A 22,643-nucleotide genomic window follows, 5' to 3' on the forward strand; every position below is an offset into this window, starting at 1 on the left:
AAGCTCCCATGCCACTTTTTGAGCTGTCTGTTTGTAGAGTTACTAACCCGTCTTTCTTTAAAATATCCAAGGTTTATTTTTATTTCTTCAAAAGCTTGACTTTGTGCTGTGCCCCAATCCCACAATACATCTTTTTTTAATAGATCCCTAAGTTTTTCAGTTGTTTTGGAGTATTGTGGTATAAACTTACTTAAATAATTGCACATACCTAAAAAAATTGTAGTTCTTTAACATTTTTTGGCCTATTCGAGTCCACAATAGCCTTTAAATGTTCCGGATCAGGTTTAATTCCTGATTTTGATACTAACAACCCTACATATTTAACAAAATCACTTCTATATTGAACTTTGTTTGAATTAAATTTTACATTGAACTTTCTTGCCCTATCTATCACCTAACACAAAATTCCATCATGGTCTGCCAAGCTGTCCCCCGCAACAATTATGTCATGATAATACACATTTACCCCTTGTATATCACTAAATAAGGCTGTATTTATTCTTTGCATTACTTCTGGAGCCGAAGAAATGCCAAATGGCATTCTCTTGAAAAAATACCTTCCGAAGGGAGTACCGAAGGTGCAGAGTTTTTGATCATCCTCCAAACTCACTTGAAAAAACCCGTCCTTCATGTCTAGTACTGTGAAGACACTTTTACCTGCAAGTGAATTATATATATATCTTCAGGTGAAGGAATTTGATAATTTTCTCGAAGAATGGCTTTGTTCAACTCTTTGGGGTCTAAGCACAACCTAAGTGACTTATCTGGTTTTTCTACAATGACAAGATTATTATTAGGGTTTGTTATTAGGAACGCGAGAGATTTCCAGGACTCGGGTACTATAAAGCTTCTATACACATCTCTAGTCAGAAGAAAGCTCGAGTCAGCTGCCATCGTTTGGAATCCTCATGAGGTATCCTACGTCTTGCTTTTGGAGAGGGTACAAAAAGTATTTCTCCTATTCTTATATAAAAAAATATTCGGGTATTACCCGTTTTTATACCCAACCAAATACTTGCTGGGTTCTTTAGGCCTGAACTCTTTGGAGGTAAGACGAAATTTTAAGCTCCTTACGACAGCCTGTTGCGTCTTGCGAGGTGAATCGGATTGTGCCGAACTGGTGGCGCAATTACTGCGTCTTTTTGTCCCTATGCCGACCAGAGTCAACTTCCGGCCTCAGGACCGTGGTCTACTTGTAGGCTCGATATCGCGAACCGTGTCTCGCAGAAAATCCCCACTTGTTCGCCCTTTACCCCTCCTGAATGCGCTCTTAGCATCAGCGCCCGAGTGTGATTTATTTGCTGGCAGGTGGAGCGAAGTGCGAGAGGAATTGTTGAGGTTCTGTGAGAAGATGGATGAGCGTCCTTCAACAGTTTGAATGTGCTTATTGTATAATAATATTATTAGTTTACCTGTTTTTATTTTTAATTTGTTTGTAGTTTTGCAGTGACTTTGTATATTTCATACTGTTATGCTGTACAACTATTTTTAAAATAATAAATAAATATATTGCACCATGCCGTAGGTCCTTCTACTTTTTCAATTATTCCTCGACTTTCATAATTATTTAAAGTCTCTTTAAGCTTTTCCTTTATAGTCTGTGGAACTCTTCTAATAGGCTTGACTACTGGCTCTGAATTCTCTTTCAGCTTTATTGAATATGTACCTATATTGCCTAGCCCAGTGAACACATCATTATTTAATTTTATAAGTTTATTCTTTTCTTCTGAGACTACGTCATCTACTCTTTTTATTAAATTGAAATTGACACAATCAGGCAAGCCTAAGATTGGTTTAACAGGCATATCCACAACAGTAAATCTTATGCTGCCCTTTTTTCCCCTAACAGTACAGGTTAAATTAACACATCCTACAGTTTTAATTTTTTCCTCGTTATAAACAACCAACACGGGGTTCCCCGAGTTTACATTTGTCTAATTTTAATCTTTCAAACATTTCCAGTGATAAAGTACTACAGTCCGCGCCAGAATCTAGTTTGAATTTTATATCTACTCCTTCAACATTTATTACTGCATACCATTGTAACCTATCCGAACTACTTACAGAGTCTACTACAAAGTCATCCGAACTGCAGTCGTTGTCCTTAGTCGATTCCCTGATGCCATCAACTTTGTTTTTTGTGTTTCTTTGTTGTCGCTGCTGGTTCTCTTCCTTCTTTTTAAATCTACACATTTCTGCATAATGGTTATAAATGTTGCACACAGTACATCTTCTCCCATACGCAGGACATTTTCTTGGCTTATGTTTCTTACCACAATAACTGCAACTGTAATGAATCGGTTTCTTTATATCTTTTCTGTAACGAAAACTTTCTTTTACCATATTTACTGACTGTACTTTTTCTTCCAGCTCTTTTACATTTTTCTTGCTTTACTCAGCAGCCTTGCACAATTCCACTGCAGTGTCTAAACTCAGTTCTTTTTCTCACAGCAATCTCTCTTTAATACTTGCTTCTCTTACACCTATCACCAGCATGTCTCTTACCATTCTATCTTCTTCTTTAAAGTTGCTTGTTTTAGCAGCATTTTTTAATCTTAAAACAAATCGTTCCACCGGTTCATCTGGCTCTTGTCGTAAATTATAAAATCTGTAGCTGTTCACGACGGTGTTAGTTTTGTTGTTAAAATGTTCGTCAAACTTTTCAAGCAACTCAACCCATTTTAATGTAGAATTGCCACTCATACCATTGTAAATCTCTAAAATATCTTCTCCCTCGCAGGATAAGAAAATGGCCACCTTTTTCTCATCTGTCTCCTGTTCCAACTCCGTGGCCTGTATGTATAAATTGAATAATTGTTTATATTTTTTCCAAGCCTCCGCATCTTCAATTTTGTATCCTTTAGGAGGCTGCAAGTGCAACCCCAGGGTTAATACGGGCGTCTCATTCTCCATTCTGTCTGGTCCACAAAGGTTTTATTTTCTTCACAAAGACTTATATATTTACCACTTTATTTTTCTTCTTGTTATTCTCTGTTTTCACCTGACACCATGTTTTATATGAAATATCAGATTTGTGTTAAATAAAAGATAGTTTATTAAGCTCACGAAAATGTATTGCTCGTCGCCATCTTCTAAGTTACAAGATGAATGATGCGCGGTGTATGTTAATTGAACATCATACACCGCTCGGTGTCAGTTGTCAGTTGTTATTATCGTGGCGAGGCCTGTATGGTTGGAGAGCCGGCAGTAAAGTTTCGAACCAACGTGATACCGCGATGAGATGCACAATGGTTTCCCATAAAACTGATGCTAAGTCCGAATTTGATAGTCTGCCACGGCGGAACTAGCCGAAAGTACAAAAAAATAGCCACTTCCGGTGCGAAAAAGGGGGGGTCATTTAACCCATCTGATACTGCAATAAAAGCTATGGCATCAGTTAGAAATTTACTGGTAGATACAGAAAAGCGAAATCTGCCAGTATGATTCCTGCCGGAAGTGCTTGGCATACGCTCTCAAAGGTGACCATCAGGACCCCTAAATTAACCCATCTGATACCAGCATAAAACCAATTCCAGTCGGTAGATATGAACCTTCTCTTCAGGAATATATAAGTCTGCCAGGGCGCTTTCAGCCGAAACACCTTAACATACGAGATTATGTGGTGCAACATCCGTGGTACCCGTATAACCCGTATTTTGGAATTGTACATATTACGGACATTTCAAATATTGCAGGCTTATTAATTTATTACTCTATGCTTATATTTGTATATTATTACGTTATTAATAACACATATTTATAATAAATTAAGTTAAAATAAATTAAATAATGTGATTAATATGATTAATAGTCATTGAATTAGCTATATGAATCGTTTGTCTTTGTCTGTCATTTTGACTTATGTATTTGTAAGAAAAGGATAAAACATAATTTAACTAATTCAGGCTCGTAAAGTTTTACGAATAAGGGGGTATTAGTATTCATAGCTAAATCAGGCTTGTAATGCGACATAAAATGATTTTTGGTGGTTTCTTTTACGCTTGAGGCGTTTTTTCACCTATTTGGTGTATCTAATCACTATCTTATGTAGGGGAGAGAGGGGCAAGACGAGACGGGGTAGCGGCTTTATATGGCGACACGACTGACCAACCATCAGAATCCCGTTAACGCATGACGATGCGTCGCCATCATAGCAATCAGTTCGCACAGTGACCGGCTAGGCAAATGGTGTCGTTAATTATTTATTTGCAAAAAAACTGTTTTTGCCATATTCCTTGTTATTTTTAGGGTTCCGTACCCAAAGGGTAAAAACGGGACCCTATAACTAAGACTCCGCTTTCTGTCTGTCTGTCTGTCCGTCTGTCACCAGGCTGTATCTCATCAACCGTGATAGCTAGACAGATGAAATTTTCACAGATGATGTATTTCTGTTGCCGTTATAACAAACTAAAACTAATTGTTTATAACACCTGTATTCATTACCTGTAATGCACAATTGATGAATAAATGATTCTAAAAACAATAAAATAAATATTTAAGTGGGGTTCCCATACAACAAACGTGACTTTTTTGTCATTTTTTGCGTAATGGTATTATGGTACGGAACCTTACGTGCGCGAGTCCGACTCGCACTTGGCCGGTTTTTGTGTTTTATTTGGTTTGCGTTTGTTTCCTTATTATCACCAGCACATATATACTGTTAATTTATTCCTATGGCCCAGCAATCACGCCAACAGCTAAGGACTTGTTTGGTTTCAAGTACGGTTTATTTTACAAAAAACTTTCGAATTTCATTAGGCACATGGGGCAAGATGGGGTACATCTTGACGGCCGTAGTTTTAAAGTGATAAACTGATGAAGAATTGCGGATTTGAATTTATTTATTCTTCAACATCAACATCAAACATTTATTCAGCAAATAGGCCACAGGGGCACTTTTACAGTATGTCAATTTTTACAAACAATAAAATTAACCCAACAAACAATAAAATTAACAAGGGAAGATGGGGTACATGTTAGCTGTAAACACATTTTCTGTCTCTCAGACGACTTAAGAAATTAAAGTAAAACAGTTCGTGAGAAGATGGACTCAAAAGCCAAAAATTTTAGTTTTGTTTAGGCCCTAAATATAATATTTATATGAATTATTCTTATCTTGTCCCGTAGGGGTTCCCCATCTTACCATACTTGGGGGGCAAGATGGAGGGAAGGCACTTTTGGCCATTTTAATTTATTTTTAATTTAATTATCTAACTAGAGAGTTCCTAGTAAGTGTTGATTATGAAAGACTGATTACCAAAGATAAAAATAAAAATAACAAAAACTTAAAAAAAATAGCATTTTCAGTTTTATTGGACTTGAAACATTAAGTATCCCGTCATGCCCACCTCTCCCCTACATTTCTTGACGTTGACGCAAAACTGACGTAGTTTAACATTCAGGGTGTTGTTTTATAACACTACAAATTGAGATAACTAAGGTCTGTTTTTTTATTCCGTAGACTAAAATGACGTTTCATATGTAAGACATGACATTTCTTAGTACCACATGAAATGTCATTTTAGTCTACGGATTACGGAATAAAAAACAGAATATAATCTATTGGAGTCTTAGTAATACGGTCCCGTTTTTACCCTTTGGGTACGGAACCCTAAAAATGATTTAAAATGTTCATATTTGGATTATTTGTAAAAATCGTCCTTGACGTTGAAAATCCTGTCTTTTTACACCCGTTTACAATAAGTATGTAATAATAATAATTTTGTTCATTTTGGTAAATAAAGGATATTGTAATTTGAAATTATTGTATTATTAAATATAAGGTGCTAACAAATTAGCTACAGAAATTTTACGAGATGGTTGGTACTTTACACTAGAACAATTAACTTTTAATAGAAATTAAGAAAGTTTCTCATAATTTTTATTTTATTTACCGAACAAAATAAATAAACTATAATTCTATCTAAAAAATAATCATCATGTATTTAACTGCTTGTTTGTCTTAAATGTCATTGTCAACGTGTCATTTGATTTATCAGCGTGAAGTGGCCAGTTAAGTTTTATATTTAAAAGAGGTTTTAGAATCTGTTCAATGAGGTCTCATTTAATTATCTCATTAACAGAGTTTTTTTTACAAAGCAAATTTGTTTTCCAATTTTCTCAAAATAACATCATAAAACCTATAATGTTTCATACTTACATATACTTCAGGAGCCGAGTACTATCAACTGTAAAGATATCGGTAGCTAATTTGTTAGCACCTTTATAAGGCAAACAAAGAAGTACAAAGCCGTAAGCAGGTATTAAATTAATGCCCAAATTATATTGTGTATATTAATAAATTTGAAATATATGTTATTAATGGCATAAAAATATACAAATATAAGCATTAGGTAATAAATCATAAGCCTGCAATAATTAAAATGTCTGTAATCTGTACAATTCCAAAATACGGGTTCCACGGATGTTGCTCACATAATCTCGTATGTCAAGGTGTTTCGGCTGAAAGCGCCCTGGCAGACTTATATATTCCTGAAGAGAAGGTTCATATCTACCGACTGGAATTGGTTTCGTGCTGGTATCAGATGGGTTAATTTAGGGGTCCCGATGGTCACCTTTGAGAGCGTATGCCAAGCACTTCCGGCAGGAATCATACTGGCAGATTTCGCTTTTCTGTATCTACCAGTAAATTTCTAACTGATGCCATAGCTTTTATTGCAGTATCAGATGGGTTAAATGACCCCCCCTTTTTCGCACCGGAAGTGGCTATTTTTTTTGTACTTTCGGCTAGTTCCGCCGTGGCAGACTATCAAATTCGGACTTAGCATCAGTTTTATGGGAAACCATTGTGCATCTCATCGCGGTATCACGTTGGTTCGAAACTTTACTGCCGGCTCTTCTACCAGTAGCTCTGTATACAAAAAGTTTGTAATGAAAATTTTATTCCAGAAAGTCATTAACTTAATTATAATACTAAAGACCTATTCTGATTTAATAATTATTTTACCCGTCGTTATTAATACGTAGTGGATTTTTTGGGTTAATGCCGTTATTGGTGTCATGACGTCCACCCTGTACTCCCATATACTGGGTAGTTTCACTAGTTTTTGGCCAAAAACTGTTACTTTCTAGAGCTTATATCTTCTAAATGGGTTAACAAAAAATTAGGAAAAAAAATATGCATCTTCACTCTATGCACAACAATTGTAACGTTTGACTTTTTTCCTGAAATTTATAGTTTTACCGAAAAAATAATAATACGACAGGCCGTTTTGCGGCTAACTTTGCTTATATCTACAAAACGGCTTAATCGATTAAAATTATTTTTAAACTAACAAAAATGTTGAGTCGCTTTGAGACGAGGAGGCTGTGTCGCTCGTCGCTCCGTGCCTTCCTTGGACTATGTTCGCTTGTGCATAGCCGAAGTGCTATAATATCGGAGTTATTGTGGCCAAAGAATAAATTGTTAAAGGAGTTTTTATAATTGTTAGTTATTCAAACTATTTACTTGTGTTTATAAACTCACACTCTCGAAAGAATAATTCTGTCAATGTCTCGTACATGTCTTGTATTGAAAAATAAAATAACGTTTTCATTTTGTGCTATATTTAATTTAATCTTCTCGTAGTGATATCGATCTTCAAAACTGTGTCCCTAGGCGGACACCACTGACGCTCTGCTTACACGCATGTGTTAAACAACATCAGGTTATCGGTCCCACCTACTAAAATAGAGAATATCGCTAAAATACAAATTGGGTTGTTGGAAGGGAAATCAAATTGGGATACTTGGAAATATAAAGCCATCAGTCTGCTAAGAACCGTTCCGCACGCGCTGGAAATAGTGGAAGGCTCGTTCCAAAAACCCACAGAACCCGAAAGTCCAACAGATACAGTTGCAGTGTCTACGTACAAGACAGAACTAGAGCGTTTTGTAAAAGATGAAAGAAGAGACACTTCGAAAGGTCATGAGGTACACGAATGCAAGAGACGTATGGCTTGAGCTACATAGACTGTTCGACGGCACGGACGAAGACAATTCCTACAATCTATGTATGAGCTTCTTTGGCTTTAGAAAAGATCCGGCAGATGACATAGCTACACACATGTCAAAAAACTTTTATAAAAAAAAAGATAAACCGACTTCGAAAAAGGATGAAATAAAATATTATCCTTTTTAGGGTTCCGTGTTTAAGTATATGCGTTACCAACTGATATTTTTGAAGTCGGTGCCAAGCCAAATTTTTAACCATATATTCATAGTGATTTTGGTGCAATTCGATAAAGATACATAGATATAGAAGTGTCCTATGTGGGCGATCTCGTTGCGAACGCGAACGCCTTGGGCCGGCCGCGCCGTGCCGCGTCGCTTCGCTTCGCGTTCGCGAGTGTTCGCCTATGTAAGACGCAGCGTACACGACGACAATAAACGAACTTTCTGTACACCTCAGAACAGAACACACGGTTGAACCTTCTTGGCGCAGTTCGTACCATGCTTGTCGGCACGTTAGTGTAAATCTAATACGTTTTGTCGTATTTTTTTAAAGAGCATTCTTACTAATTCTTGAACAGTTAAAGTTAAAGTAGCACGCAAGTGTGGGATTGGAACTGAGTTATTTTCTGTCGCTTATCCCGAGGACTACATTTCAAAATATAAAACAATTTAAGGAACCTTCATGCAAAATTTCAGCTAAAGCGGTTCAGTTGTTTAGCCATGAAAAGGTAACAAAGAGGCAGACATAATTGCTTTTACGTTTATAATATTTGTACAGTTGTAATGGGATTTATAGACATAAAGCTGATTATTTTTGACTGGTATTGTTACTACTTGGAGTACTTGGCTTGGCACCGACTTCAAAAATATCAGTTGGTAACGCATATACTTAAACACGGAACCCTAAAAAGGATAATATTTTATTTCATCCTTTTTGAAGTCGGTTTATCTTTTTTTTTATAAAAGTTTTTATTTTTCCCTTTTTAGTTTTAAGACATTGTTAAGAGCGTGACGCATGAATGAAAAACATAATGATGTTTAACTGTAAATTCGTAAACTTTATTAAATAATCAGAATTTTCTTCGAGTCCGTCTGGGAAATCATTCCTGTCACTAAATCCATTCTCCGCCCCGCCACTGACCCAATCCCTCAAACCCGGCGATCACTCAACCTCACAGCACATCAACCCCTTATCACTGAACCCCTCGACCCTAAACCACCAACCCTTCAACCGCCATTCCCCGACCCCTAACCCCAGACCCCTTAACTCCTAACCCTAACCCCCAATCCCTTAACTCCCAACCCCACAGTCCCCGACCCATCAACTCACCTCCCCTCAACCCCCAACCTCAAACCCCCCAAACACTAATACCCTCACTTCTCAGTCTCTTTGGTTGTTTCCAACACTACCTACATCAAAAATCATAATACACATACGAGGGAAGTTATCAGTAGCCTTACCACGAGTTTGACATTGATATATTCGCTATCGTGTGCGTAACTTACTGTTTATGCATCTCGCTCGTACTAGCATATTAGTGTACAGAGTAAGTTACGAAGAATATTTAGTGTCAAACTCGTGGTTAGGCTACAGTTGCACTACATCAAATTGGTGGTTTTGGGGAGGAAATGCTTGAGTTACTTTAGAAAACACCGAAATTACCATACACGTGCCTTTAAAAATTGAGGAGTTCCCTCAATTCCTCACGGATTCCATCATCAGATCAAAACCAAAAATATTACGAAAACACCTTGGAGAGGTAACTTCTTTCAAACAGAAAAAGAATAACTCAAATCGGATCATGGGTGCCGGAGTAATCGCTGAAATCATTATCATCAAAACAATCATCATCATCAGCTCCACTTTATCAAATTGGTGGTTTTCGAGAAAAAATGCTCAAGATGCTTAAGAAAACGACCAAATCACCATACATGTGCCTTTAAAAATTGAGGAGTTCCCTCAATTCTTCATGGATCTCATTATCAGAACAGCACCAGATTAATGTGGGACCACCTTGGAGGTAGTTCCTTTCAAACAAAAAAAGAATTGTTCAAGTCGGACCACGGGTCTCGGAGTAATCGCTGAACATCCTACATTAAAAAAATCATCATCACTATCATCAAAACAATCATCATCATCAGGTGCAATTCATCAAATTGGTCGTTTTCGAGATAAAATGCTCAAGTTGCTTATGAAAACACCCAAATCACCATACATGTGCCTTTAAAAATTGAGGAGTTCCCTCAATTCCTCAGGGATCCCATCATCAGATCAGAACCAGATTAATATGGGACCAACTTGGAAGTAGCTCCTTTCGAACAAAAAAAGAATTACTCAAATCGGACTACGGGTCTCGGAATAATCGGTGAACATACATAAAAAAAAAAAATAGCCACAACCGAATACAGAACCTCCTCCTTCTATGAAATTGAAGTCGGTTAAAAATTGAAAAATATTTGGACGCAGCTCAATCAGGAGATAAGTAAGGACAAAACTAGTAAGCTTCCAGAACTGCTACTCCTTTGCAAGATTCTCGATACGCTTGACGAGACCTACTTTTCCTTCAGAAGCAGCTGGCTGTTATTGCCTAAATCTGAACGAACTATCGAAAGCCTTACAAGCCATTTATGTGCATTTGAACGAGCTCTTCAGAGTAACAACGTACTTCAACAGGAAGCTTTCGTTTCAAATTCCGGTACTACGTCTACTGCAGAGAAGAGGGACAGAAAGTTGAAATGCAACTACTGCCAAGCTATCGGCGAGAAACTCGAGTGAGAAACTGTCAGAAGTGGATCAAAGACGGCAAGCCCCCGAAAAGCAGTAATCTGCAAGCAACACCTTCTTCCTCTAAATCTGCAAACATGATCGTCGGTACGTGGATAACGGCGCCACGAGCCACGTGACAAACCGGGCTGATTTATTACAAACCTTCAAATGCTTTGACAATGTACATACTGTAACAACGGCTGATGGCAAATCGATTCGTGTTAAGGGCAAAGGTTCAGTAATTATCGAAGCAAATGTAAGAGGGAAGCTACAACGAGCAACCCTTCAAGATGTTTGGTACATTCCAGCCATTGCCAAGAATTTATTCTCGGTACTAGCACTCCACGACAGAATTCCGAACAGCAAATTCATATCGACGACAAAATAATGCACCGTCTATGTCAACGGAGAAGCGTGCTTAATAGGAAGACGTGAGAAAGAAGGTGGATTGTACAAATTAGAAGTAAAAGTTGTACATCCTGAGAACGCTGAAGTCTTTGCAACGTCCAATACTGTGCAACTATACCACGAGAGGTTCGCACACCAAAACAAGAGGCACGTGAAAGCTACAGTTAAAAGCGAACTGGACATAGATCTTCCTCTTGATAAGGAGTTGTGCGAAAGCTGCATATACGGGAAAGCTCACAGATTTAAATTCGGTACGAGGACCCGAGCTACCGTGCCAGGAGAGCTCGTACATACCGACGTTTGCGGTCCATTTCAACCAAGCTTTTCAAAATTCCAGTACTACGTGTTGTTCAAAGACGACTACACAGGCTATCGTATGGTATACTTCCTAAGATGCAAGTCAGAGGTTAAGGATAAGCTCGCCTTAATGCTAGCTCAGACCAAGAATAAAGGACATGCCGTAAAATGCCTGCTCAGCGACAACGGTGGTGAATTTGACAACAAGTCCATTCGAGATATACTAGACTCCCATGGAATTCAACAACGACTGGTAATGCCTTACACACCAGAGCAGAACGGTGTAAGCGAACGTGAAAATCGCACCTTGGTTGAAACAGCGAGATCCATGATGTACGCGCACGAACCTATGCCGCAAGAACTTTGGGCAGAACTGATAAATACGGCCGCGTACATTCTCAATAGAACAGGTCCGACAAACAGCAAAGACAAGTCACCGTACGAACTTTGGACTGGAAAAAAACCGACCGTCAAACATCTGCGTATCATAGGATGCAATGCTTACGTCCACGTTCCAAAGCAGAGACGGAAGAAAATGAACATTAAAGCCATAAAAGGACGACTTGTCGGCTACGATGAAGATGGCTACCGGGTATGGATTGCTGACGGAAAAAGTAACAAGCTCGTCCGTTCACGTGATGTCACTTTCGACGAAAGACCGCTTCCTAACAATGATGTTCACCCAGCTTGTGTAAACAACGACACAAATACGAGGGAGTACATAATACGACTGCCGATGGGTAACTCCAACATCAACGAGGAACCGGTTCCACTTCCCGAAGCACATCATAATCCATTACCAGACGAACCCGAGGGAGACTTTGAAGATGCTGAAGATGCTTTCTCTAGAGATCATGAACTAGGCCTTGAGGGAGAAAATTTGGAACCCGAACCTGTCCAAGAAGACCAAGTACATGAACCTGTACCAGTCCAAGAGAACCAAGTACATGTACCCGAACTCGAACCGCATCACGATGATTCTGAAGCAGTCGACTATGAGGCCGAACCGCCGCGCTACGATTTGCGCAATCGCAACGAAATACGACGACCTGAAAGACATAATGACTACGTATGTATTACAGAGACGTACCCGTCGAATTTTGCTGATGCCATGGATCGTAGTGACAGTGAAGAATGGCAAAAAGCGATGCACAGTGAAATGCAGTCACTGAAGGATCTCAACGTGTGGACGGCATGTGATCTACCGAAAGGGAGAAAAGCGCTTCCTTGTAAATGGGTCCTGCGAACAAAAAGGAACCCAGACGGCTCAATCGACAAATACAAAGCACGGCTAGTTGTGAAGGGCTACAGACAAAGAAAAGGAATCGACTACGATCAGACTAAAGTCCTGTCACACGCCTAGCGACCGTCAGGGCATTATTGAGTGTCAGCGCTCAAGAGAACATGCATTTAGAACAATTTGATGTTGCTACTGCGTTCCTCAACGGAAAGCTTGAAGAGGAAATATACATGCAACAACCCGAAGGCTTTAGCGACGGAACGCCTAAGGTGTGGAAACTTAACCGAAGTCTATACGGCTTAAGACAGACTCCAAGATGTTGGAACTCATGTTTTGAAAGCATTTTACTTGATATGGGCTTTAAGCAATGCGAGGCTGACTGTTGTCTATACAGTAAAGAAACAGATGGCAAAAAGGTATTGATCACGTTGTACGTTGATGACGGATTAGTAGCTGCAAGTGATGAAAACTTAGCGCAATCGTTTCTTAATGATTTACGGAAACATTTGAAGATCACGACGAAGCCCGCATCGTATTACCTGGGGCTACAAATCGAAAAAGAAAAAAATGGCTCTGTCTTCATTAATCAAGAAGCCTATGCAAAGAAAATACTGGAGCGTTTTGGGATGACAGAATGCAACCCTGTCACAACACCCATCGAAACGAAAGCTACGACTATTCAACCAGGGAAAGTCGAATCCGGAACCATGAAGTATCCGTACAGAGAAGCCGTCGGTGCTCTAGCATATTTAATGGTCGGAACAAGTCCTGACATTGCATTTGCAGTGGGTGTTGCCTCCCGAAAATTAGAATCCCTCTCCAAGGAAGACTGGCTTGGTGTAAAAAGGATTTTGCGTTACATCAAAGGAACGTCTGCCTATGGAATTAGGTATGGCCAGCATAAACCAGGAATACTCGAAGCATTCAGCGATGCTGACCATGGAGGCGATCGAGAGACCTGCCGATCTACTACAGGCGTGGCTTGTCGCTATGCAGGAGGTGTAATATCTTGTCTCAGTCAACGACAAGCGTCGGTTGCTATCTCTACTACCGAAGCCGAGCTGGTAGCAGCCAGTCAAGCAGCCACGGAGCTGGTTTGGCTGACTAGAATAATGCAGGAGTTAACTGAACTCGAACATATTCCTGCACTATATGTTGACAACGAAGCAGCAGTTCGCTTGGCACATAACCCAGAGTTTCACAAGCGAACAAAGCACATTCGTATTCGACATTTCTACGTTCGAGAGCAAGTTGCTGAAGGTACAATGGAAGTTAAGAGAATTGGCACTGCAGATCAGCCAGCTGATATTTTAACCAAAGGACTACCGCGGCCAAGATTCTCTTTCCTTTGTCATGCCCTTGGAATAGTGTTTAATAAGGGAAAGTGTTAAAGGAGTTTTTATAGTTGTTAGTTATTCAAACTATTTACTTGTGTTTAAACTCACACTCTCGAAAGAATAATTCTGTCAATGTCTCGTATATGTCTTGTATGGAAAAATAAAATAACGTTTTCATTTTGTGCTATATTTAATTTAATCTTCTCGTAGTGATATCGATCTTCAAAACTGTGTCCCTAGGCGGACACCACTGACGCTCTGCTTACACGCATGTGTTAAACAACATCATAAATAACTGCAGAGCGCTGATTTGGTTGTACCGCGCATTAGCAAGCGCAACACGTTGTTTCGCGGTCTATTATTACGAATGTAATGATAATATCCGTATATATATAATATATAATATACGTATGTTTGAGAAAACTTAATTTGAAATAAATAAATAAAATCTAAGAGATATTATAATGTCATTCAAGTGGTACGTTTTGAATAATATTCCATTCCATCTCGAAACAATAAATAATTGATTTAACAAACGCTACCTATTAACTATAACGTTGTATGCATGTATAGTACCTGTTAAAACATTTTGTTTTTGAAGTTTTTTAATTTTAATCGATTAAGAAAAAGCAAAAGGGCTTATCGTATTTTTATTTACGGAAAAACTTACTATTAAGCCCGTCACAGACGGAGCGATAATCCAAAGAGGCACGGCCGTATCATCCTTTTCTCGAAGCCACTCAGGCCATTTTTAACGTCCTGTAATTTTATTTAAACATAATAAGTGTATCAGACTATTATATGACTATATTTTAGTACTTCAGTGTCTAAGTTCGCTACAAAAAAATCATGAACATAACGTATTGTTTCACGGAAAGTTGAGTAATTCAAAAGTTACTCATCGGAGACTGAATTACTTATACTCAGCATTTTTATAGGAAAGCTATCATGTTATTTAGTATCATTTCAAAGCTTATTTAGTCTTCCTAAAATTGAGTACAAAAAAAACATATGTTATCGCTTTAGATTTTTTATAAAAAATAGTTTTTTACTAAAAATCAATAATTATTTCATTGGGTCAACTTGGTTTATTATGTCTTCTAAATGGGTAAACAAAAAATTATGAAAAAAATATATATGAATATTCATTTATTGTTCAACAATTAACATTTAATTTTTTTACCTGGTATTTATAGTTTTACCGTAATAAAAATAATAAAATGGGCCATTTTGCGGCTAACTTTAGTTATTTTTACTTAACGGCTAAATCAATTAAAATGATTTTTAAACTAACAATAATGTTTAAATAGCTGACGGTCTTTCCACCGCGATACAACCGGCCGACGATTTATTTTATTAACAATATCATCTAAACTACCATCTGACAAAGTATGAAATGGGATGCGATGACTGAAAAGATTTTTTTTTTTACATGTTCATGTGACCAGCTGACGGTCCACGGAGAAACAACCGGCTGACCATTTTTTTATTCACAATAGCATCTAAACTATCATCTGACACAGTATCAAGCGGGAGGCAATGACAATTTTTTTTGCGTGTTTCGGTGGTTGCCATTCCTCAACCCATCAACGGAGCGGCAGCTGACGTCCACAGCCGTTAACCACTAAAAAAAATAACTGCAAAGCGCTGATTTGGTTATGGCGCGCTTGTAATATAATGATAATATTCCCACGTAATGTTTGAGAAAACTTCGAACTTCGAAAAATAACACATTTGTAGTAGTATATGTATGTAGTAGGTACTTTAATTTTATAAGTTAAATATGAATGGCATTATTTATATTTATTTATTACGGATTAAAAAAATACTGTATAAAATAAACGCACTGTACGCCTCAATTTAGTACATACCAAGCTTTAGCTATAAATCTTAATCTGTCGATTTGACTTAGGTATTTATTTGTGAGAAACAGATAAAACACAAATTAACTAATTGACGCTTGTAAAGTATAATGCATAAGGGTATATATTTTTATTATAATTTACGACCTCCACTAAACACATGATCTACTCATACTCAAACAACAAAATATCTGCAAAAGATACACAAATACGAGGTATAGCGCCAAATGCCGCGCGCCTCTGGGCTGTACCTTATTCTTTGAACCTCGTTGTGGTGCCGCGACTGCCGCGAGACGAAATTCACGTACGATCGCAGTGAGCGGGGTGCGGGTACAGAGACGCTGAGACGCTCAAGGCCAAAACAGCGAGTATCGTCTTAATACTAGTTTTCCGTAAGGCCTCGGTGAAAACTAGTGTTAACTGGGGTTTTTCAGCCAAAGAAACTATTATAGTTTTGACTAAAGGATACACATAACCGATTTTTTTTGTTAATATTATAAATTACATAAAGTCGGTTCTGGCACTCGCCGGCCACTGTCGCAGCACGCTCGCTTCCTTCGCTCGGATTCGCGCGCTGTTTGGTTTTTAAACTGAAAAACTTTGCTCCCAAGTGAAACTTAAAATGTTTCAGCACTCTAACGCGTGGAAAATACTAATCGTAAAACATTACAAATCAAATTCAAATGGACGTTATTAAATATTTATCATTGAAAATCACTGACATATATGTACAGACGTAGACTAGCTGTCGAGAACAAATTGTGTCCGCGAGGTGTTCGCCATTTTTTGCGTTTGACGTCTGTCACTAAGCTAAAGAATAAGCGCAGCTAGCCAGTAGCAATGAAGTGCGTGCACTTCATTGTGGTGCGGAAACATTTTCTTCGAGAGTCTGCCTCTAGTGTGTACATATTACCTCAATGTTCAAAATCATCACTTAAAAGTACACACATGATTACTTTGCCATTCTAGTGGATATAAATAATACAACTTTTTGATGTGTAACGAGTTGATGTAGTGAAAAATTTTTTTTTTTTTAAATCATCAGCCAACGAACGGCAACCGACGCGTGGGAGTGACTTGTGCGAACTGCCGAACGTCCAACACCACGTTGTGGCGGCGCAACAACAACGGCGAGCCCGTCTGCAACGCTTGCGGGCTTTACTACAAGCTGCACAACGTGAGTCAAAACACATTACATAAACTATTTGCTATATATAGGTATGTACTGCTATATCGTATAACTGTGTTTTGTTTTCAATGCTCTTACGGTACTACGTTAATTAGTCGTAGCCTATGTATCTGCATCTGCCGCGTACTACTTTTCCTTTTGCGTTGCCTTCGTTCGGAGTTGAACAAGAACAGTGCGTTTGGTTGGGATTCGTCAAATTCAAAATTCTAAAATGTATTCTGCGTGTCAGTGGTGTTCGTAAAGTTTACCTCTAGCATGTTGCTGCTATTGCCTGTCTTCTATCTTCTTTTATCTTCTATAAATATAAAAAAGTTGAGTTAGTTCATCATCATTTTTAATTTAAGAATGGCGGGACCGATTTTAATGATTTCAGGTTTGTTAGAATCGTCTCTGCCCCGATTAGCAAAATAGCTATTAAATATCGGAAATATCACGAAAAACTGGTTGAAAAATTATGGCTGAAATGCAGGTGCTTTTCTTGATACTATTTCGTAAAATTCATCATGGATTCATTTTGTAGTTACTCAGGGGAGCGAACTTTGAAAATAATTACCATTTTAAATCCAAGATATCGGACATGTACCTACTTTTTTGTACAAGTCGTCATGGGTACCGTTTTCTAGGTTATAGAGGGTGCAGATACTGCGGATTTCAAAATTGTGAGCATTTTAGAAATCAAAATGGCGGACATGTACTTTTTCTTAAGATCGGCATAAATATCGTTTTTCATATCTCATGCTCTGAAAGTGTGTCGTTGTTTTTCTAAAAAGTACGCAGAAAGTGATACGTTTCTGCTCTAGTGCAGAAAAGTGGTGTATTCCTTTGCGTCCCCGTCCCACGAGCAACTGGGTAGAGTGGGTAGAAACAAAATGGAAAATTAGTGTATTTTTTTCCCCGCCGGGAACAATTGGTAATTGTTTTAATTTTACTAATCCCGCATTGAATCTTTTTTTTTATCAAAAATGATGTAAGTAAATTGTTAAAATAAATTATTCTTGATTTTTTTTGTTGAATTGTATTTACTCCATTTCATAAGGCGGGAACCAAAAGGAATACACCAAAAATATATTTTTTTAATCTTACACTTGTGTAAATGAGCAAAGGCAGAATCTTATACAGACACATTTAAACGTTTGTACGATATTAAGGCCGTTCCATCGGTTTGCCGCTGTTACTGTCACATTTCGCAAGAAAGAACGGGAAAGATCATGCGTGTCAATTTTCATCGAATTTTGTCGATTTTTATTCATTTTAAAAACGTTACCTTAGAATATCGAAATTCGAAAGCTATGAAACTACTATTTAATTAAAGATTGTTTTTTTTTTCACATAATAAAGAACCGAGTAAAGTTTGATTAAAAGTCCGAGTTAGAGGTTACTTGGAGAATTAATTGTATCGAGCGAAGTGTCATAATTCGTGTATCGAAAGCTATGTTATTAATGATAATATAGTCAAGAACTAACTTTATATTTTTTCCACGTCTACGAATATCAACGCCTCTTAGAAAAACATGATCATATAAGCAGATTTTTCACCTTCTGGCTCAGGGAACCGCCAAATGGCGTTTTAAAGTAATTTAGCACTATATTCATGAAAATAAAATAAAGTATAAAATAATTCTTCCTTATTTTTTTTATTAAATTGTTATTTAACATTTAATTTCCGTAAAATTCTTATATTGGCTAAATGAGTAGGATGCCATTGACTATTGGGAGTTTTATAACGAAAAAGTAAAAAATTAAAAAGTAAGAGGCAATCCCGCTGATTTCCATACTATAATGAACAAATCATTTTAAAATTACTGCAGTTTGTAAAATATGTGTGTTTTCGTAAATAATGCAATCTAAATGTTTTTCGCTAGGGGTTATTTATCTTCACACATGTAAAGCGTCCGATTGCAAGTAAGTCCTAAGAAAAAAATCATGGCCGTAGGTCTATTAGGTACTTTAATTACTGATTTAGCAAAATTGCTTTAGCTTGTTTGGTTTCCTCGCATTCGATATGAAAAATAGAGTGTTTAACTCGGGTGACCATTTCGTCTCAGACTATCTCGCCAACTACCTTGACAGTAATGGGTGCCTTTCAACCCTTGGTTAACAAATCTACTATTCTAAGTTGTAGGGAGTACGGATTTCGGTAATAATGACATTCATTGAATGGCGGTTATTTAATAAACCCCCGAGTTTCAATGAAAAATAAGATTGTAGGGATAACTCTGACATAAAAAGTTTGAAAAATCTCTCCCGGGCGGTCCATGGACGGGACGGGACACCAAACTAGGACAAATCTGAGCAAACCCAGATAAGGCAAGTTCTGTCTCCAATCACAATAAAAAATGAATATGGCCAATAGCTGCAATACTTAAATTGACATGTCGCGTAAATATATAGAGATCACTAGAATTAAAAACAGATTAGCACACACAGGATGAGCGCTAGATAGGATTGCGCGCGTGGACCGGTGTATTGATTACGGCACGATACGCACGCAGCAGGTATCTAATCGTAACCCAGTGCAGTCGCAGTTATCAGGGAACTCCTCGGCAAATATTGGTTTGTGTAAAAAAAAAACAAAACACAGGGTGTCATCTAATCTCGCGAGATAAAACGGCCGGGGCTACCGACTGATAGAGAATTATCATCGCACGTCCACGAATATTCATAATGAGATAAATAATCTTTTATCAATTATCTCTTCGCATGTAGATACGCTTGTTTAAAGGATGATAGGACCGCGTGGCGGCAGATTATGAGGAGTTCCCCCGTCTGGGAATGGCAGTTGTACTAATGAAGGCGCATATCTAAGACTTGCGTCAAAAAAACCTGTGCAGCATTACAAATTGGTCATTTCTAGGCAAATGTAAATTAATTACGCAAAGTGTCACACACAGTGTTGTTATCACATATTGTTCCGGGGTGGAAAAACTTTTGTAAGCTCGCGCCATAATTCAGTGAGTTCAGCTACAGTTTTGCAATGCACAGCATTTTGCCTGTAGTCGGCCACCAAACATTCGACCAGATCGTGGCAAATGGTAATGACGCTACCATTTGGTTATAATGCCTAATGATTTTTCGTACGTAAATTTCGAAAAACTTCTTGCTAAGAGCAATAGTTTGAACCCCAGCCTCCGGTTTTAAAAATCGCACACCTTACCGCTAAATTCGCAATTTGCTTTTTGCTCCATATTTCAAGAAGGCTTCTCAGTGATCGTCACGATGAATAACCATTTTGTTTGGGCGCGTTTCCTGAGTAACTAGAGTACGATGTCAGATTTAGATTTTTTTGTATTGCTGTATTGTATTTTATTGCTGTAAGAGCCCATCAACGTGCTCACTAGCGCCACTGTTAAATAATTGTAATTACCTTTTGAATACATCAAACTAGTTTTTATGTTGCTGGATTCCTCGATCTATGAAATCAAAACAAAAACGGCCGTTTTAACTTTGGATGCATAGACTAACGAATCCAGCAACGTAAAAACTATTATAATGTAATCAAAAGGTACTTAAATACAAAATACAGTACGTAGCGGCCCTTTTTTTAAATATCTATCGTTAAATTTAAATAATCACAATTATTTAGCAGTGGCGCTAGTGAGCACGTTGATGGGCTCTTAATGCAATGGGTCTAAAATAGACATTTGATCCTCAAAAAAAAAACCTGATCGACTGATACCATTAATAAAAACCTGTCATGTAGCCTATTAAAAGCAATGCTTCCGTTATATTAACATTTTAGTGTAGATGAACAAAGCCATCCGTCATCAGTTGTTCGTTATTTAAAGAAGTATTACGAGATGTTGAAATACTTTTCAGGTGAACCGGCCGCTAAGTATGAAGAAGGACGGGATCCAAACGCGCAAGCGCAAGCCGAAGAGTATGAGCGGCGCACACGGCGTGCCGCGGCCCGGCTCCGGCGCGCTCCCTGGTACGTGGCGCTAGTACCGCGCCTGTCAGAGGTGTGAATATGTCGCATCTTGTTTGTTATTTATTGGTATACCAAATGCTTGCTGAAATGAGGGTGGTGCCGCCAAGTGTTTCAAAAAATTGCGTTACATAATACCCAAAATCATTACCTATTTTCCAATATTTTAGCAGATGAATAAGCATGTAAATGGAATACAAGCGAAATATTTACCACTTACCGTGCACGCATTACGGTTGAGGTGATAATGATAACGTTAAGTGAGTGAATATTGATTGAACTAACTTTGATTTGATCATACGTATTTTTTTATCTGAAACATTGAATTAATTGACAAACAGCTTGCCAATATCCATGAAGAAATAATCAGTGTTTTACCTTTACATAGATTTCTACCGTTTAAGTATTTAAAAGCTCGTATTTTATAAAAATTAAAACATAAATTGGCCACCAAACATGTTTAATCATCACAGTGTTTTGTAGGTACACATTTATATGTTATTTTGTCCGCGATCAGTTTTCGTGCACGGCTAGTTGTAAAGCTAACTGTGGTGTGTGGTGGTCCGCAGTGGAGGCACACACGCACAAGGTGCTGCCTCCGCTGTACGCGGCGGTGGAGGGCGGAGGCGGCGCGGGGCTGCTGCTGCTCCCTTCGGCGCGCCATCACCCCGACATGTAAGTACCTACCCTTCCTCATCAACTCACGGCTTGGTACAGCCACATCACTCAACGCATAGCTAGATAGACCAGCAATTGCTTGAATAATACCAATAAATTCAGGCTCAGGGACTATTTTGACCACGATAGTACTTACGTACTTAGATACGTTCGCTTTCAGCACGCTTTACCAATGGGCCTGTTTTGGTCGGTCTCACTCGTTTTCTTTCAAAATTATAATTTGGTGTAGTGGAATGCTGTTAATGACTAGAACGGAATCCCTATTAAACATTATTTCTCTTTAGGCATTCGTTTTATTTGTAAAGATTTAAGTAATTAAATTAAATAATCATTTATTTCAGGCATAATATAACCCTCATATGTGTTAGTAACTTACATACCTAATAAGAAATAATGTTACAGCGTAACACAATTACATGACAAACTAACATGCAAATTAATTGCCTAGGAGCTTAATACTTAGGGCTAGGACAAAACCAGATGAGCCTTATAATTTAAAAACAACACAACAACTTGTATTGTTAACATTAAGATTATTATTATTGACTAGGAAATTCAACAAAAATGGTCAATTTAATTAAAAGTCAAGCCAATCCAATAAAAAAATTAAAATGGAATTTTTATATTATTTTATTTCTACTCAGAATCACGAGATTGTTACATTTTTACTGAGAAAAAATATCCCCAACTTTTTGGTCCCTTTGGTTACGTTTTCATTACAATCTTCTAGGTGTGACCGAAACAAAACGGACAATTTGTATTGAATTTTGGGAATGCTCAAATGATTTTTTTTTATATTAAGTAGAAATAGGTTATAAAAATTCCGAAATCTAACACAATTTGTAATAGAAATGTCCTCATACCGATACACATATCATAAATAAACACCATCTTCATAGTTACAATCACATTGTACATCCTACCTAGTCTAACCTAGCCTAGCCAAGGCTATCGCTTCGCCATCAAATCGCTTTGTCTCTCTATCAC

General features: G+C 37.8%; 1 protein-coding gene across 1 annotated transcript in view; it reads left to right on the forward strand.

Annotated features, from left to right (window-relative positions):
- Positions 1-21,645, forward strand: part of LOC134754259 (transcription factor GATA-6-like) — a 38,884-nt gene extending 17,239 nt beyond the window's left edge. Inside the window, exons 5-7 of the mRNA XM_063690465.1 lie at positions 16,910-17,041; positions 20,870-21,012; positions 21,548-21,645. Coding sequence (XP_063546535.1) covers positions 16,910-17,041; positions 20,870-20,995 — 258 coding nt within the window. The 3' untranslated portion in view covers positions 20,996-21,012; positions 21,548-21,645. The remainder of the gene's footprint in view (positions 1-16,909; positions 17,042-20,869; positions 21,013-21,547) is intronic.
- Positions 21,646-22,643: the final 998 nt, after the last annotated feature.

This window comes from Cydia strobilella, chromosome Z (genome assembly GCF_947568885.1).
Source record: "Cydia strobilella chromosome Z, ilCydStro3.1, whole genome shotgun sequence".
In the NCBI taxonomy this organism is placed as follows: Eukaryota; Metazoa; Arthropoda; class Insecta; order Lepidoptera; family Tortricidae; genus Cydia; species Cydia strobilella.